At 38.6% G+C, this 20,261-nt stretch overlaps 1 protein-coding gene across 3 annotated transcripts in view; it reads right to left on the reverse strand.

Moving 5' to 3' along the window:
* LOC111864913 overlaps nucleotides 1-20,055 on the reverse strand; it is a 45,718-nt gene extending 25,663 nt beyond the window's left edge. For all 3 annotated transcript variants that reach the window (XM_023852524.2, XM_033751627.1, XM_023852526.2), the window contains exons 1-9: nucleotides 19,631-20,055; nucleotides 19,362-19,535; nucleotides 16,456-16,657; nucleotides 12,497-12,696; nucleotides 11,575-11,667; nucleotides 10,904-11,104; nucleotides 5,670-8,182; nucleotides 2,387-2,433; nucleotides 1,788-1,882 (exon numbers count right to left, since the gene is read on the reverse strand). In XM_023852524.2, coding sequence (XP_023708292.1) covers nucleotides 1,788-1,882; nucleotides 2,387-2,433; nucleotides 5,670-8,182; nucleotides 10,904-11,104; nucleotides 11,575-11,667; nucleotides 12,497-12,696; nucleotides 16,456-16,657; nucleotides 19,362-19,535; nucleotides 19,631-20,035 — 3,930 coding nt within the window. In that variant the 5' untranslated portion in view covers nucleotides 20,036-20,055. The remainder of the gene's footprint in view (nucleotides 1-1,787; nucleotides 1,883-2,386; nucleotides 2,434-5,669; nucleotides 8,183-10,903; nucleotides 11,105-11,574; nucleotides 11,668-12,496; nucleotides 12,697-16,455; nucleotides 16,658-19,361; nucleotides 19,536-19,630) is intronic.
* Nucleotides 20,056-20,261: the final 206 nt, after the last annotated feature.

Below are 20,261 nucleotides of genomic sequence, written 5' to 3' on the forward strand. Positions count from 1 at the left end.
AGCCAGTTAAGGTATCCATCAGAAAATCCAAGGGAGCTGAGCTTATGCACGAGCAAAGTATGGGGCACGAGGTCAAAGGCACTAGAAAAATCAAAATAGACAGCATCAGCCTGATGCTGACTGCAGACAACAGGGGTCATAATATCTAGGAAGGATACCAGATTAGTGGCTGTGGATTTGGTGAAGCCATGCTGGTTGGGATGAAGTTTAATGTAATGTGAAATATGATCGTGAATAATGAATTCAAGGAGCTTAGAGAAGTTGTTAAGAAGGGTAATGGGTCTGTAGTTACTCACACAAGCAGGATTGCCTCTTTTGAATACTGGCATAATAGTCGCTTCCTTCCATGCACCAGGGAATTGCTGCTGAGACAGGCTCAAGTTAAATATATGCCTAAGTACAGGAATAAAAATAATAATAATAATAATAACAGTGTCATGTGTATGGTTGACTAAAGACAGGATTTGGATTGGTAACTGGATTTATTAAGCACCTCCTGGTCATAGCTACAATTAAATATTACACTATTTCTGCTTTACATAATTTACAATCATGTCACACTAATCCCTTCAGTCTATCTGCACTAGTCTTCATGGATTTATAACACAGTCTCAGTCTAACTGAACTACACACTCCAAATATTACACATAAATAAAGTTTTATAATCATATGTTAAATCTTCACAGGCTGACTACTTCTACTCTTCTGTATTCCTCAAGCTTACTGCTTGCTTGCTTGTTCGCGTACTTCTCCTGCTACTACTACTACTCGTAACTCGTAACTGCCCTGAAGAAATTCTGTCACTTACTTACATAGCCGCGGAATGATATGGACCTACAGTAAACGCATATATTGGCACATCAGTCAGATCTACAGAAAACACAGCTTCCTCTACTGTTGCATGTTGAATCATGCTTATAGAGCTGTTGCCTGGCAATGTGCTGATCAAATCCATTACAATGTAAGTTTCGAGGTTTTCACGGCGATGACTATGAAGAAAGTCGTTTTCTGGGATCTGGCGCCATGTATTCTTGGTTTTCACCGACGTTTCGGAGGAACATATCGCCTCCATCTTCAGGGTAGTTGAGTTGCATGCGAATACAGAAAGCTGTAGCTGCAATGATTGGGAAGCTTGTCCCCGGTTCATGTCACTGACGTCAATAGTCTGTCCCCAGGAAACCGGTTCTTCTTGTTTAACCGCCACCTCTGTGCCATTGACTTCCAAGTTGCCTGGATTCACTGGCCGGTATCCCCCCCCCTTTCGCCACCCCAGACCATATATGGCCTTAATCGCTGTTCATTCTTCCCATTGGTTCCCCCTCCCAAACCCCTCCTGCCTACTTCATATATAAACCACCACTTTTCACTTCCCAATCATTGCAGCTACAGCTATCTGTATTCGCACGCAACTCAACTACCCTGAAGATGGAGGCGATATGCTCCACCGGAACGTCGGTTAAAACCAAGACTACATGGCGCCAGATCCCAGAAAACGACTTTCTTCAAATCCATTACAACATCAACAACATAATCTGACAGAACAGATGTCTGCACTCTGTCATGACTAAAATAAACTTACCACTTGATATTCTTTTATTCAGCAGAGCTACTTGTGTTAGGCATGTATATCATGTTCTTGTTACTGAGCATAAACCAAAGAGCATTACTGCGTAATGATGAGTAGAATCAATAACAGGAACATCATATTGCAACATTATTTGTTATTCAAAGCAGCTATTGCCCCGCCATCTGTAACCACTTATGTTCTTGTGAGGTGCATGCAGTACCTTCTGCGTGTAGACATGCTGTGGAGTATTATCACTGTATGAAAGCCCACTTTCCGCATCATCACTTTGCGAGTCCCTCAGGGTTTCTGGACTTGCTGAAATATTTAATTAGTGACAATTAATGTAACTAATTACTTTAAATTAACATAAAAGAGAGAACACAACATTTCATTATATGCCTGTTCATAAGTACAATCAGAAAAGCACGAATCAAAGAGCATAGGAGTATAATCCTTGTTGCTGCTTAATCACAAATAACTAGAATCACTACTTGTGATTTATGATGCCCATTTCTTTCACCTGAAGAATACTGGTTTACCAAAAGCACAACAAGCACAATACATATGTAATATTCTGAACTGCCATATCTCATAACTCCATATACAGGATTTCCATAAAAGAATGCCAAGAATGCCACTAATTCTGATGGAAATATTTATTTTACATAAATGTGAATCTGTATTCATTTTTTTTTAATTCACTCACGTGGTAATGCTTTCAAATTCTATTCAGTTTGAATGTTCACTGGGACACAAACTGTCCTCACTGAGGTACAATATTTTAGTCCCAAAAAAAGCAAAACAAAGAACCATACATACCTTTCTGCAGCGTGTCTGGCAAAATCTGCTCATCTCTTTCATTGTCACTGCAATGAAATACAAATAAAGGATTCAGAAATATCCATATTAATCACCACTTCACTTCAGTACAAAGAAATGCCATGGATTAGAATGAAGTCTCCCAAGATTTGTGATAAGATCAACATTTCAGCTTCTCAAATCATTGAAGCAATACCCTTAATATTACCTAAAGGCCTATACTGATTGCCATGAAACTTGGTATGTATACCATGCCACTTGAGACTATTCTACAGCATACTTAGACCAAAACCGAAGTCTCTCAAATTGCTGAGATAATAACCTTAATATTTTTTGAATGCCTGAACTGACTGCCATGGAACTTGGAATGCATATCATGCTGCCCAAACCATCTCAGTGGCATACTTTATGTCCCTCTGTGGGATGTATATCATGCCACCTGAGGCCATCTCAATGGCATACTTTTGTAAGTCCTGCTCGTCAGCAATATGAAGACTGTAGTCTCTCAAACTGTTGACGTAACAATCTTAATAATACTTGAACACCTGAATCAATCATCCTGACACTTGGTATGTATATCATGCCACATGACATCTCAAAAGCATACATCATAAATTTCTCCCATCGGTAATACCAGCACTGCAGCCTCTCAAACTAGTGAGGTAATAACCGTAATCTTACTTGAACGTCTGAACTCGGTACGTACATCTTGCCACCTGAGGCCATCTCCACAGGATGCTTCATAAACTCCTTCTATTAGTAATATGAACACTGCAGGCTCTGTATTGTGTTACTGACTTCATTAAGCATGCATAGCAAAGTTTTTCTACTTGTTGCATCAAATACTCAAATTGTATTAGTTAATCCCAGAACCTCTCGTTTATTTTACTGAACAATGCCTCATAACATAACAACTGCATAATACTTGTGAAGTTGTATGCACTGCCCCCCAAACGACACATGTGCGTGCACACACACACACATCGTGTAAGGAGGACATAAATAGGAGTCGCTGAATCAGGAACCACATGAAGAACCACACTGTAGGCTGTGTTTGTGTGCGTGAGAACAATTTGTTTATCTAATGATGCTTTACTAAATTCCAAAGCCATGTGGTCTCAAATGAATGAATGGTTAGGAACGATGTGGAAGTAAGTGCCTATTACCTATTTTAAGTTACTTCAGAAATTCCCATTTGAGATATTTTCCCACTTAAGATATTGAAAGTATTTCATCCCAAAACTTTCCCCAAAAACTAAACTATTCTTAATCTCCTTTATATGGTTCTCATGTAAAAAGATTTTCCAAATTAGAAGCACTATTCTAATGTTATGAAACTAACATATCACATATTTAGTATCTTCGGAATAGTCATTTAACTGTTTTAAAATGTTTTCGTGCATATGAAGTTTCCACTGACTGGTCTTCCTGAAAACTTCTAAAGAGTGTTTTACTGTAGTATACCAGCATTTGTAGGGAATGAAGAAACCGTGAGAAACATCAGTTATAATAGCTCACCTCTAGGATTAAATTCATACCTGGAGTCTCCGAAACACAAAGTACGAGAGTTAACACTGCACTGTAACAAGTTTGTTGAAGAAAAGGAATTTGTCATTTATTTGTAGGTTATTTATTGATGCTGTCTCTAACTCAGGTTATATAACATGGGATGATTGGCTGAGAGTGAATAATAAATTTGGAACAATGTGGAAGGAAGCAGTCATGGTCTGATTTAAGGTGCTGTCCTAACATTTGCCTAGCTGGAGTGAGGAAAACTGCAAAAAAAAAAAAAAAAATCATGATAGATAGTGCCCCAGTCAAGGTATGAACCAGTCATCTCTTCAATACAAGTCAGGAGTGTTACTGTCTGAGCCTGCCTGGTTGGTTTGATGATGAAGTGCAGCAACAACAACAATAACAACAACAACAACAAATTAAGTGCCTTTCATGACACCTCCATGTTTTTACTTTGAAAAGCATCACACCTTAAAAATATACTTACTAATCCTGATCACATGCTGAGAAGTGGATGTCAGGTCACTCTATACATAAACAACATGTGCAATTGAAGTGGTTAATGTCTGTAGTCACATTAAAATTTAGACACCTTCTGATGCAGAGCAGCTCACAACTGGGCATTAATATGAGGCCACTAGTAATCAATGGGAACTGTTTACTGTCTTCTACAAGTCAAAGCTGTATGTGTAGCGAACCAAGATTCTTACCTTATTGTTCAAATACCAGCCAAGGAAGTATTTATTTTACAGGACATGAGGTGTAATTCGTCAGGAGTTGACAAATTCAATAATATTCTAGAAACAAGCTATACATGTTCACACACATATGGTACAATTAATAAAACAATGAACATACTTCATATAGAAAAAGAAGGCCACTTACTAAACACATTGGAAAGATTTTTTTACATATATAACCTTTGTAAACAAAAGCAACAAATAAATTATAAACTCAAAGATTGTAGGAAACCCACATTTGATATAATATACAAAACACAATAAAATATAAGAAAATTGCCCCATCCCTAACCCCTCCTTCCCTCCCCTGTCCCTACATCCCCATACCTAACATCACATGACCTTACACACCCACTAGTACTACACTTCAAACAATATCAAAGAGTCCAGTCAATTGCTACAGCTGACCCACAGCATAACACACTACATCAAAATAAGATCACTGAAGTTATACGCACATGTACAACATTTTAAACTTAAATTACCAATTGCGCATTAAAAATCTCTTCTCATACTTCATTAGAGTACTTCACAGCCAGCTATACACCGAGCATTCCCAAGTCCCTGGAAGATTTGAGGTTCTCACAGTAGTGATTATGAAGGTGACTGTCTTCTGTGATGTGACACCACGTAGCCTGGTAGACTGTTTCCTAACTCTCGGAAGAACATCAATAACAATCTACCAGACAGCATGGTGTCACACCCCAGAAGATAGTAATCTTAAGGTTGCTACAAGTTTTCCAGCCTACATTTGGTCAGCAATTAATAACTGAACTCATACCTTACATTATCAGAAGTCCAAAACTTATTATAATTCCCGGCTAGAAGAAATGTACATGAAACTTTGTTTCAGATTCCACAATTTGCTGTAAGGGACCAGAAATGAAGACAATACATTTCTTCCCTCATGTTGACATGCTAGAAGTGAATATGCTATGAGACAAAAAGTTGCATTCGTATGACATGCACTTATTTCCATTTTGTTTTTAAACAAAAATTCAAAGTAAGAAACATTATGATTGACCAACCTTGCAGTTTCTACATGCAGAGGAACTTCTTCAGGTAAAGAACTAGATGTCTGTGTATCATGGATGATCTCAGTATTTTCTTTCACTGGTGACTGCTGCTGTAACTCTTGCTTTGCCAGTACTTCTAACCTCACTGGACTTAACATCATGGAGTTATCTCCTTTGAGAGAGAAACCTGGCCTCTCAATAACAGTTACCTGTCGTTCCAATGGTCCACTTTTATCTGTATTCATCAAGAATGGATGTTCATCGAAGGAATCCTCCACTGATAATTCACTTACAGTACTGCCATTTAAATTTTTAAGATTTTGTCCTAAGAAACCTCTCATTGCTAAAAGCATTTTTCTTTTCTTCCTAATTGGCTTTTCCAGACTTCCTTCTTTCACACTACCATTACTAGACATACTCTCTGAACGTGGTTTCTCATCTCTGTTTGGGCTACCTATGCTTTCTGTTGTTACCTCACTTTCTACTGGTGATTTTACAACGGCAGCAATTGGTTCTGTTCCAATGGATGATTGTGTTTTAACATCAAATGAACGTGATCTTCCAACAGAATCTTTCAAGGCCCTGTCAGAAGCTTCTCCTTCACTTTCAGCTCGCCTCCTCCGATGGGAAGGCTTTTTATGTCTTGGAGGAGGGACAGGATCTGCACCCAAAGATATCAATTTTGCATCAATCGAACGAGGCAGGGAATGTGATCCCCTCTTCATAGTAACAGATGACTGACCTATTTCTTTAAATGCCTCATCTATCAGTTCATTTGAACGTGGAAGAGACAAATATTCTTCATTTGCTGCAGAAGCAAAGTCTGGTATCTCACATCTTCTTGGCAAAGACAAAGAACCCTGGCGTTTTACAATAGCAGTCTGTGCCATTTCCCTTGTACCAAATTCATTTGTACAAGGAAGAGATGAGTGTCCTTGCTTTTTGGGTCCTAATGATTGAACCATGGTAAAATCTGGTATTTCACTTGTTCTAGGTAAAGACAAGGACCCCTGTTTCTTTACAATTGCTGACTGTGCCATTTCCCTTGGACCAAAATCGTTTGCTGATGGCAGTGAGATAAAACCTTCATTTCTTGATCCTGCTGACTGAGATCTTGTCAAGCCAGATGTCTCTTTTGCACGAGGAAGAGACAATGAGCTTTGCTTCCTTACCACAGACACGTGAGCAAGATCTCGCAATGCTTCATCATAACACCTGAGCTGTGCATTGATACGCTGGTTCTCTTCAATCATCCTATCAATATTTGCTGCAGATGGTGGATTCTCATGCATCTCCTCACTTCTACTCCATGACTGCAATGAAATGGACTGCTGACGGGCATGTTTCTTTGTGCGGGGTATCCTTGCATCTGGCACAAATTTCTCTGGTTCAAGCGCATCCAAAGAACGTGATTCTAACTTTAGACCACCATTTCTTCTATCAGCATCATCCATGGAAGTCTGTTTTTTGGCTCCTTCCATATAAACATCATTTTCTGAAACAGCAATACTTTTGGCTTTATCAAATCGAGGTGACGAGTACAGAAGAGTGTCTTCAGGAATGTTCCAGTTTTCAGATACTTCTTTTGAATGCTCGAGGCAAGCCAATCCTTTATTATTTCCTTCAATCTGAGGTGAACTCCAAACCAATGTTTCTTCAAATTCTTCCTTAATAGAGATGTGGGTATCGCCTGCACTCAAAGATGGACCAGAAAAAGTAACATTGCTTTTTTGGATATGTGCATTTGATTCCCATACTTCTTCATAGCCTAATAATGTTCCATCTCTCCCAAGAGTACCTGAAATTGAACAATTTACATCTATTTCATCGTGCCTTTCCAGTTCAGAGGCTTCGGGACTGTGACCAAGCTTACGCTTTCCAGTTTCTGCATCATCGTCTGTCAAGTCAATTGAGGGAGCTCTTGTCAGAAATCGGCTCTTCTTCTCAGCATTCAAAGAGTATGGGGAGCCATCTTTAGTGTCATCAGTAACATCAGGTACATCAAGCTCACTTGGATTAATGACTCTAAAAACTTTCAAAGGAGAATCACTAGTATCTGCTGGACTTATAGTTACATTTGCAACAGAATAGTTATCCAGCGGCAAACTATCATCACTATCCCAGTCGCTATTGGAGCTCGATCCCTTCAAACTTTCCTTGCTAGATCTGATGTCATCCAACATACCACCTCCTCCTGCACCAACCAAAGGAGAGCTTTCCTTCTTTTCTTTATGTAGTTGTGAGTTGTTCTCCTTCACCTGAATGCCTTCATACTTTGTAGATGGACTGTCTCTATTTTCTTCATTTTCTGATAAATTTAAATGACGGGTCAGTGCGTCTTGTCTGTCATCACTTTTTCTAAAACTCTGACTACCATGCCACTGATCAGCATCACTTTGCTCTCTATGAAGATTATCACCATGGAAGCTTGGGGATTCAGCAGCACTGGGGGACTCATTGAAGCTTTCACGTCTTGATTTTAGAGAACCCAGCGGTAAAAGACTGCGTCGACGAGGCTCCAGAACCTAATCATAGAAATATGTACTGTACTATCAGATTTGAAGTGTCAATACCTGACACGACATTCTTCTTTAAAAGTTGTTTTATATCCTATATAAAAGAAGAAAATATAGCTGACTATTAAATTTTATTTCAATTTTCTTTCACGTAGTCTTAAAATGAATGAAGATTATGGAGGACACCTCTGTCAATTACTCCATCAGTATCTTTCACTTCCACAATGATTCAACAGAATATGGGGAATCCCTAATAAATGTTGCTGCATGAATTTAATTCTTTGTGCATACCATTAATTTTATAATTCCTACTTTACATGAAGCCTAAACTGAACTCATCATGTGTGTATCTTGCAGATAAGAGTCCTTTAAGCTTTCTGCACATCAAAACGTTTCATACAATTTTACTGTATAATTTACTGGTTCCCTCAAGAGGTCTAACAGGAAAATTAACTTCTCAGACCTTATACATTTACGTCACTAGCTACAATTTCAAATTACATTATTTATTAAACATAACAAGACAGAGCAACAAAACCATATCCAGCATACAGAATTTGTATTGTGGTCATATTTACTAATTTTATCATTTTATATGAAAATATATAGGCTTCTAGTCTCATTGTGTTTATGTCCACGCACATGTCCTTAACAGCAACATTTGAGAAATTCAACAGATTTTTTAAACTTGGTATGAACATCATGCTGCTAGAGGCCATTCAATCTTCATGCTTTTAACTTCCCACATTCCAACACAGAAGTCATTTGAACTTCTGAGATGAAAATGATATCAGTGTTATTATGGTCCCTAAAAAATTATGCATCTCTTATAACTTTTATATAATGTGAGACAACATGGTGACTATAAAATTTACATTTACATTTTGGTTTGCTTGCAGTAACTAGGAAACCACTGCAGGTACACAAACAGATCATCGAACATATCTATAAATGCTGAATCAAATATGTTGATAAGTCAGTGTAAAACTTTTCAAGTTATATCTGCCAAGTTAAGACAGTGTGACATGATATCTAAGAAAACAAGATGTTTCAGAACCTTGGAATCATGGAAATGTCACAAATGCATCCACCGTCCACTGTCAGGTCTTGTTAAAACACGTTTCTCTGCTATGAATGCATGCACAACAATTGGGGACTGTTAGAGGCAGGATTTTCTAGTCAGTCTACAAGCCGGAGTAAGTTAGCATACCAGAAACAGCGCTAGAGTCAGGCACAACAGAATGCAACAGAGAGTCTGCAGCAAGAATGCCTGCAACCTAGCAATGTGTCTGTGGTGAAAGACTCAGCATGGATATAAACCAGAGCAGTCTAACAGACTGTATATGATTATGAAGACTTATAAAATGTTATAGTCATTCATAAACAAGATGATTCAGTGTCTGATGAACCTGATTCCCAACCTGAACCCATGCATACTATCATGTGACAACTTGTGTCAGAAATATGATGACTGCACTGTGGGAATGGGCCAGATGTTGGAACGCCCACTGACCGAAATGATGACCAGAAAGGAAGAGAGGAGGGATGCCATGGAGGCCAGTTAAGAAAAGAATGGAGGCCAACCAACAACAGATGAGGGGGAAAATAAGGGCCTGCCAAGAAAAGATGGAGACTGTGGTAAAAGCCATTCAGTCCAAACTTGAAGCAACCATCAACAAATGAGGAAGATGGAATCCTGGCAACTGTTGATAATCAGACTCAGAGCCTCCACAAAGAACTAAACATGAAGATCCAAGGGACACAGTTGGATATACAAGTGACAAAGATGTTGGTAAAAGCAACATGGTGGGAGTTCAGAATGAAAGTGGCAGAAGTCAAGCCCAAATAGGTCATGGACACTTCATGGGTCCACGTTTTGGACCCTGTTTCACTGCCAAGTTGAGGCCATGGCAGAGCACAACCGGATGACCCAGGAGAAAGCCACACAACTGCTGGCCATTCTACAGGGGCAGACCATCGATGTCTCAGAAGTGAGGTATAAGGACATCACTGAGGTGCTACGGGGTACATCCACTGTTCACAGCCTACCTGAAAGTTGCTGCAAGAGTCTGCTGCTACGATCAAGCAGCTGATCGAATGGGTCCTTGTCAGGCTACCACAGTACTTCATCCAGAGCGAGGCAGACTATGCATTTGTCAACAGGATAAGGGATGACTGCATGACTCCCAGAGTTGTGAGACAGTAAAACATGGTCATGGGTCCCATGGGACTCTGAACCAAGACTGACTATGCTGGTGACAGCCAACAGAAATTTACCGAACTTGACCCAGCCACAACAGAATGCATTATGTAGAGTCTGTGACCAGACAGCCTGCAACCTAGCAACATGTCCACAATGACAGAGCCAGCAAGGATCCAAACAAGCACAATCTAATGAAATGTGAACAATTATGAACACTTACAAATGCTGTAGCCATTTGTAGATAAGAGAATTTGGTGCCAAATAAATCCAATTTCCAACCTGAAACTGTGTACAGTCACCATCAGGTGACAATAATCAGAATCTATGAGTAAAAATTAGGCATGGAAATGGGTCACTAAATTATGTATCTATTAATTAACAGTTCTTGCTAGCCTCATCTAGATTGGAACATTAGGAAGATATTTCTTCTTTATTGAGGAGGGATTGCTTTAACATAAGATTCACCTGTATGCAGACTTTATTCTATAGAAACATCATGTTAATGAATCACACACTTTCATCCCTACCTTTGGGTCATCTATCACTCCAGACTGGATAAGATCCCAACTTCTAGGTGGCTTGCAAGGAGGAGGTATGACACAAGATCGAGGAGAATCCTGGATTTCTTCATCTTTCATTTCTTGTACTCTAGGGCTGTGAATGCTTTCTTCACTAATTTCATCATCAGAGGAAGGTGGAAGAAATTTTGTCAATTTCAGACCTGCACCCTGTAAATGCCAATCTGGTTTGTAAAATGAACATGAAATACTATATTTTAGCAAACATAAGAAAATGATACATATTGACAGGAAAAATAATTAATCAAATTTGTCAATAATGGAATAAACTGGTTATACATGGCAAGAAAATGTACTGATTATGGAGCATAATTCTCATTTTCCTGTCATCATGCATCTTAACTAAGTTGTCATCCACATGAACTTGTATCCATCAGCATACCCAATTACCTATCGTATAATCTGACAAACCCCTGGTTTGGATTCTGGGAACTGCTTTTATCAGTAAGAAACGAAGTCATCTGGGGCAACTTGCCACATGAAAATATTACTGTTTAACAGGAAATCTGTTCAGTGGTTCTTGAATTGTTTCATGGGTACAAATGGGTGAACAAAAAGTGAACATAGTAATGATGCTTAGGAAGTCCAACATCCTGCAGATACCTTAATATACTACTAACCTTCTGTTTCAAACTGCAATCTGACAGCTGACTGTCATTCCATGTATCACTATTGTCAGCTTCTTCATTCTGTTTTTCAGCAGAATTTGTATCCTACAAAGAAGGAAAGTGAAAGGGAACTAAATTCAGATTTATATGAATACAATACTAGAAGGAAAGATGGTCTTATGTGCCAAATTGTAACATATCAACTTTTAAGAAAAGTGTTATCAATATGAGTATTAAACTGTATAATAACTGCCTTTGGAATTAATAAAATCAGATGAATCTAAAGACTTTAAACGTGGGCTAAAAGAGTATTTACTAGCTCATCAATTCTATACATTGTATGAGTTTGTCTTAGAGGGACAGTAGTAAACATAGGAAAACCTCTATTCAGCATTGGAAATAGATAGCAAATGGTTGCTTGCATTATCTTAACGTGTTCGGCGATTCACATGGTCATATCTAGGGCTCTTTGATTTACTGTAATACTCTTAAAATTCTCTTGATAAACTCATAAGGTTGGCTTGCATTTGGATTTACATATTGTATCTAATATAATTATTTATCTGGTTTCACAGTGTGTTTGTTATGTTTTAATTATAGGTTAACTATGTCAAGAGCGATTATTGTCGACAAATTCTAATCCTTTAGGCATTTGGGCAAAAGGATTTCCAGGGGGATGTATTTAATGATGTGACTTGTTCGAGTGTTACTGTTGTAGCAATTATGAATGCCAAATAAAATGAATGAATGAATCAATCAATCAACACTCAAGGCAGCATGTTCCTCTGAAATGGCTATCAACCTACAAGATTCCACAGCGTTGCAACCCAGAAGACCACATTCTAAAATAATGACTTTCCTAGAAAGCTCTTGTACCATGGATTTCATTAGTCATTTGCTTCACAGAAAAAACAGGCACAAATGAGGCTCTTACCTCTTTCTCATGTTCCTGCTGATCAGGGGGAAGAGATGCATCTGAGACTGACCGTTTCGAAGGTGCTATACCACTATTGCGACTTTGAGATTCTATACTTTTTTCAGTGAAAGACATAACCATCCTTTCTGATGGAGATTTCAATTCAGCAGCTATGTCTTGGTGCCCACCCATCAGTGCATAATCTTCTGCTGTCCAATCTGGAAGAGTCAACAATATTTCTTATGTATTTTTTTATTGCTAGTGGAGTGGGACTAAGTCCCTTGTACTGCAGCCACTTCTGGCCTATTGTACCAGCCCCAGATGATAGGTGAGGGTGATTGTGGAGCAACTTGTTGAATGAAGATTGGCAGGGGACACGGAAGTACTCGGAGAAAATCTGCCCCAGCGCCACTTTGTCCACCACAAATCCCACTTGACCAGACCCGAGATCAAACCCGGGCCGCCACGGTGGGAAGCCAGCGACTAACCGCTTGAGCTATGGCGCGGCCTATATTTCTTATGTAAGTCATACAAACTTGTTTGTTCTGACATTCTGTAATACAAGAGAAAGGTATGAAATGATGCTGAGAACAAAATACCACAGAGATTATATGGATCTAATTTTTTTTTTGCTAGTGGGGTGACTAAGTCCCTTGCACTGCGGCCACTTCTGGCCTATTGTACCAGGCCCAGATGATAGGTGAGGGTGATGGTGGAGCAATTGGTGGAATGAAGATTGGCAGGGGAAACCGAAGTACTCGGAGAAAACCTGCCCCAGCGCCACTTTGTCCACCACAAAACAGTCTCTTTTAAGTTGGTTATTTAATGACATTGTCAGTAATGAAACTAAGCATCCTCGGTGAAAAGATCATCAATAAATGTGGACAAGTTGGTGGAATGAGAATTGGCAGGTGAAGTGGAAGTATCTAGAGGGACCATGCACCTTTGCCACTTTGTCTGCCACAAATCCCATATGACCTAAACTTGGTACCGAACCAGGACCACTGTGGTAAGAAGCTGATTATTTACTGTGCAAGCTGTGGCATGACCTTGGATTTAAGACAAAGAAAAAAGAGTTGCCATCATGAGTCAGTTGCGACCATGAGGAGTTGCAAGATGATAGCCAGCTGACCAACAACATAAACAACACAAGAGCAGAAGAATCTCCGCTGTTGGGACCTGTTACCTAGAAACGCCTAGTGAAAGGACAGAACACTTTGTGTGTTACTTGTGGAGTGTGTAGCTCTCTGAAACTGCTAGTTACCTGCAGTTAGGCTGCACCATAGCTCAAGCAGTTAGTTGCTGGCTTCAAATTTCTTTCTCAGGTCTTCCCTTCCCTTTAAAAAAAAAAACTGGGATTATGATGCCAGTGAATTTGTTTTTATGGTAACAGTGATAGTTAAACGCGTTTTGAATGTCACCAAGTTACATGCATACACACTGTGTCCAGGTTCTGTTAGGACTGTGTTCATTAAAAATACAAGACATGAATTATTTTCAAACTATCACTCTTTTTATTCAAAATAGTCTCCTTCTGAATCAATATATAGCTGGAATCGATTGAAAAGTTTTCGAAAACAGTCACTGTACTCCTTTTTTGGAATCGCATTTAAAACTGTGGTACATTCCCTTTGTATGTCCTGGATGGTGTTTTGACAGTCTCCTTTCATTGCCAACTTAACTTTTGGGAACAACCAGAAATCTGCTGGGTACAAATCTGGTGAATATGGAGGATGATCAAGGACTGTGATCCCTTTTCTGGCAAAAAAATCGCGCACAATCTTCGATTTGTGGGGTGGGGCATTGTCGTGGAATAGCGACCAGGAACCTTGCTCTCAATATTCGGGTCGAATTTGAAGAATTCTAGCCCACAAACACTTGAGGATTCTGAGATAATAATCAGAATTCACTGTTTGACCTTCTGGCAGAAATTCCTTGTGAATGATTCCTTTGGAATTGAAGAAAACTGTTAGCCATGTCTTTACTCGACTCTTTTGCATGTGCATTTTCTTTGGTTTCGGCTTCTTTGGGCTCAACCACGCTGCACTCTGATGCTTTGTGAGAGGTCCATATTGAGAACACCATATCTGGTAATAAGTAACAATCGATTTTGTAAATTTTGTATCACTCTGGGCTGACCGTAACACGTCTTTACAGTGTTCCACTCTGGCATGTTTTTCATTGCCTGAGAGCACAAGCAGTACAAACCATGCACAGACCTTCCGTTTGCCCAAATCCTTGGTCAAAATTTAATACACAGTACTTTTTGGTATTCACAAAAGCTCCTCAATGAGTCTTGCAGAAACACACCTGTCTGATGCAAGGATTTCGGTCACTTTTTTCATGTTTTCTTCAGCGCGACTTGTTCTCGGCTTTGATGCATGTGGAGCATCTTTAATGTCCTCCCTGCCATCACGAAATACAGCATCCCATCAAGAAATGTTCAAGTGACTCAAACAATCACAACTGTACACACTTTTCATCATTTTGTATGCTTCTATGGCTGTTTTGCCTAATTTCAAACAAAATATGATGCTCTGGCACTTTCCGACGAGAGTCAGAACAGTACTGTTACAATCAAGGTCAGACCACATGATGCAGCGATGCCTGCACTTTGAAATTATAGACAGCCACAGGTGAAACTTCAAGAATCTTAACGCCACAACTTGCCAACAGATGGTATTACAGGGCAAAATTTAAGAAAATGAGTCCTAACAGATCCTGGACACACAGTGTATTACACGTAATTCAAAAACCCACAGATCATAAAATTGACCACAATGGACAATAAAAGCAGTTCCTCAAACCACAATGCAGATTTTCCTGCATGCTGAGGAGGGGGGGGGGATAATCACTGACTTTTTCCTATTTCAAAAATTATAGACAGGTGTGTACAAAAGCTTATATATATATATACACACACACACACAAAATCTGTCTTGTTTCTGCAAAATGGTGTACTGTCAGGAAACTCAAGAAAAATAATGATTTTTCTACTTAAAAAATTAAGCACACTGGTGTAAAAAAATTATGTATCATATATACAAACTACCATATATCTCCCAATGATGCACTGCCAAGGAAAAATTGGAAGGACAACTCGAAGAAAATCATTCGATTTTCTGACTCAAAGATTTGGTATAGGAGTGTTCAACTTCTATACAGCAGACATCTCAACTACCATTTCCCACTAATGGAGCATCACGGAAAGAACCGGAGACAACCTCATGAAAGTTACTGATCTTATTTACAAAACTAGATACAGCTGACACACTGGATACAGAAACTGCCATATTTCTCCTAAATGGCACACCACAGAAACAAATCTGAAGGATAATATTGGACAAATTATTGCTTCCTTATATTTAAAAAACTATGTACCGCTGTGTCCAAAAAAATGTATATATGAGAAAGTAAAGATAACCTTGTAACAGGCCATGGAGGCCAACAGGGTTCTGAGATGTCGAGGCTCCCACATTCTCTAGACAGTTGACTGACAGATGGTGGTGAGGTCATCAGTGTTACACACTGGCTGCCCTTTACCCCCAGGAATATTCCTGGTGCTCATTTCTGTTAGAGGCTGAGTGAACTCCAGTGCCATTGTGTGGCTGGAAGGTTTAGTTTATTGAAAACCCCAATGACTTCATCAGGAATCAAAACCGTGACCTTCTGGCCTGTAGCATAGTGCCTCAACTAACTACACTAATGTGTGCCCCAGTATTGGTGGGAAAACTTCATGGAAACAGATCACCTGAGGCATCTACATGTAGATTGGAGGATTCTGTTAAAACTGATCTTTGTGAGATACAAAGTGAACTGGGCTGAAATGGTCTGGATAAGGTCGAATGGTATGCTTTCCTGAATATGGAGCTAAACTTTCGGGTGTCTCGGGACAAAGGAAGGAATTTCTTGGCCAACTGGAAACTATCACTGCTTAAGAAGTTATTTAGTTATAACTATCGAAAACCACTATTTACCATTTGAATCCATAACCCCACGCTGAGCTCCATACTCTAGAAATAACTGTACCAAAGCCATGCTTCCACACTTAGCAGCAAACATGAGTGGAGATCGATTGTCTCTATCAACAATATTAACAGATGAACCATATCTTAGCAGCAGTTCAACTAGGTCCTTATGTTCAGCTTTTGTAGCAATGTGAAGGGGAAACTCACCAAACTGAAATTAAAATGTATTATTATTATTAAATTATCTCAACAAGTTCACACACACATAGCTGGAAATTTCACGTGTCCTACATTTTGTTCTTGTAGTCTGTGTCACAGTACAATAAACTCCAGGTTATATAGTATCCAAGCATCTGGAACTGTCATTCAACCAGCATAAATGTCAAAGAAAATTTACCACTTCTATAAAGTCACTCAAAAATAAATCTGCAATATATTCATATGTTCCCTGCTATGCAGAAGTTGTCCCAGTTGCCCTTTGCAGTGCTACTCATTATCCTCCCTCTTGTAGGTGCCATTACTGTACAGGCTAGTTGAAGAATAAAGATTTGAACAGCATCCACAAACTGTAGGTCAATAATTCAACACTGCTGTAGCAGCCTTGGCTATTATAAATGTTGGAATAATATACATTTAATTTCATGCTTTAGGATGTTCTCCATTCAGCCCACAGTAGGAAACAGAAAACTGATAAGAAATAGGGAGCTCACAGTAATTATAGGTGCTCAGAGTGGCCTCCATCTATTTCAAGGCAGGCAGCAGACCGTCAATGCGCAATATTACTGTTCATTTTTGGAACACAACCTGTGACCAGCTTTGAGAAAGAAGCGGCGACACGTTCTGCAGAACCCACCCATCATTTTGTAGGACAATGCTCGGCCACATGCAGTGCGAGCTGTGGCTGATCTGTTCAATCATTGGGGCTGGGAAGTGCTGTACCATCCACCATACTCCCCGGACTTAAGCCCTTGTGACTTCGACTTGATTCCTAAGATAAAGGAACCACTTTGTGGCATTTGCTTCAGAACTGTTCCAGAGATTCTTCAGGCAGTAGACCGTTCCATTCAAACTATCGCTGCTAAAGGTATCCTATGACTTCCACATTGCTGGCAATGGGTTGTACACAATGCTGGTGACTACACTGAAGGAGAGTAAAACTTCGAAACATGCATCTATTTTGCATCAGTTGTAAATAAATAGTTGCCACTATTAAAGTTCCAGCCTTTGTAGAAATACCTTCAGGCAACTAAAGATATTAAGAGTATCTCACTATACAGTCAAGAAACAATCTTATAGGTAAAATAAAAGTGCAACTACACTGTAAATAAACAAATGCATACATATAACACAAAAAATAATAATGGCTGTCATAGGTATGTCCATAATTTAGAACTTTATTGCAGTAAACCATCAGTAGCAGGTTGTATCTTCTACAATAATTTGCCTAACAACATACAGCAGATAAATAATGACATCCAATTTAAAGAGGTATTGAAGAACTCTCTTATTATGGGATGTTATTATTCAATAGAAGATTATCTCAATGAATAATTCTGTAATATTAGTTACTAATAAGCAGAAGTACAGAATAAGCTCTATTTCTAATAAGGTTATACCATAAGCATTAATTTCTTTAAATAATAATCCTCATTCCATCAAATTATCCATAAGCATTATCACCAGTACAGGTACAATAGGACATATGGAAGCCTATGTGCCAAGGGGACCTAATTTGGATTCCACCTCACACTATATGAAATCTTAACTATTGTAATCTATTGTAAACAATTTTAAGTATTGTAACTTTATTCTCTTATTGTAATCAGCCAATGTACAGTAACTGACTTGTCCTATATCATGTAACAATCATCTATAGAGACAAAATAAATAAATAAATAATAATATAAATGGACATGTGCCATATCAACGTATTTTGATCTATAGGATAATATAAAAATGAATGAATGGTGTGTTGGATTTTCTTTGGCACTGTGTAGCTACACACAGCAGTTTCCTCTACAACTTGTATACCTGATGATGACAAGCTGGGCTGAAACATGTAATGTTTTAATAACAGGAAGAAAAGAATGCTTTCAAAGTGTGAATTTTAATACATTGACGAAGTTGCACAGGTATGGTGACAACAGCAAGTGCTAATTTACAATACACAGTGCTACAGGATGCTGAAGTATAATGCTGTGCTCTCATACGCCTACTTTCATTTTCCAAAATAAGGAAAGTAGGCTAAAATTGGATCTTTTAAGCATTACAATATTGTAAATAGGACTGTCCATACCATAAAGTATTAAATTCAGTTGCCTTAGGATAGGGTCCAGTGGTTGTCTGTTGTGAACATAGTAATTAACTTCTGGGTTCCATAAATGGCAGGGAATTCTTGGCTGGTTGAGCAATGTCAGCTTCTGAAAAATTACCCTCCTCCATGGAATGTGCAACACAGTTGGCCCTACTACATACTAAACTCCCAACCATATAAACACTGGCAACCAAAAAGGGAACACACAACACGAGACACGATATACACTGAGAGTAAGAGGAACGACTCCCATAGTGGTGGAACTATGCGCGGTGTTAGAATTGGGACAGATAAGATAAATAATTTTAACAAGTTTTTAGTATATAAATATTTATTATAATTGACGAACATTTTAAATATTTTTTTTAAATTTTACAATGACATAATGGCAAGAAATAAAATAGATTAACGTAAATGGAGCACCTGATGATGGCACTATAGTGCCGAAACATGTTGTGAAATAACAAGTGAAATTGAGGGCACTAATAGACGGACACTGCATACATATCATGGATATAAACATCACATTAAGAACTAAACTGATTATTTCCTAATTACAGAAAATTTGAATGGACTGATATACTATCTCTTGGATACTTACATTATTTGAACTTTCAAAATTTGCTCCTTGTTTCAATAATGTGGAAGTGATTTCATAGAAGCCCTGTTTTGCTGCAATATGTAGACCAGAATTGCCACTATAGTCAATGGTGTTGATATCTACTCCTCTTTCCAGCATGATTTGTATGGTTTCTTTATGTCCACATTCAACTGCCTGAAACGACAATGCAAGAACATAAGAAATTCTGATACACACTGCAGTAGCTCTAAATGTTACAGATAGAATAATAAAGAAAACAAAATAATTACTTTCAGAAATGGAGTTTTCCCTTCATTGTCACAAATATTGAAATTTGCTTTGTTTCCCAAAAGAAACCATACTATATTTGCGTGTCCCTGTGCTGCTGCAAAATGCAATGGAGTTCTATTCAGCCTGTCGGCAACATTCATATCAATCTTCTTCATGTTAACTTTCAGCTTTTCCAAATTTCCTTGCCATGCAGCTTTGTGAAGTTTTGTAATTGTTTTATCCTTTCCACTGAGATCAACATAATATCCGAAGCCTTGTTCAAGTCCAGTACAATGGTCATCTGTAGGGGTTAACTGATCAACTGCGCTTAGATGATCAGCAAAGGGCCCACTCGATCTGCTTGAAGATCCATGTTCCTTTTTGTCTTCTCGTTTGCCTTTAACAAATTTTAACACTTTCCGCATTGTCAGTTCTCATATCAGACTTGGCAGTCTGTATAAAGGCTCATATGCAGGCTCACATACGGAAACAAAAAATCAATATTTTCATGCGGCCACTAATTTAAAACATTGTGTTCGCCTTTGACACCGGAATAATTACGGCTCATTTCCTTACGAGAATTGTTTTGTATTTGCTGATACAAGATGCATTCATGCTGAATAAAGCAACGGTAATTTTAAAACACCTATT

This window comes from Cryptotermes secundus, unplaced genomic scaffold (genome assembly GCF_002891405.2).
Source record: "Cryptotermes secundus unplaced genomic scaffold, Csec_1.0 scaffold62, whole genome shotgun sequence".
NCBI lineage: Eukaryota > Metazoa > Arthropoda > Insecta > Blattodea > Kalotermitidae > Cryptotermes > Cryptotermes secundus.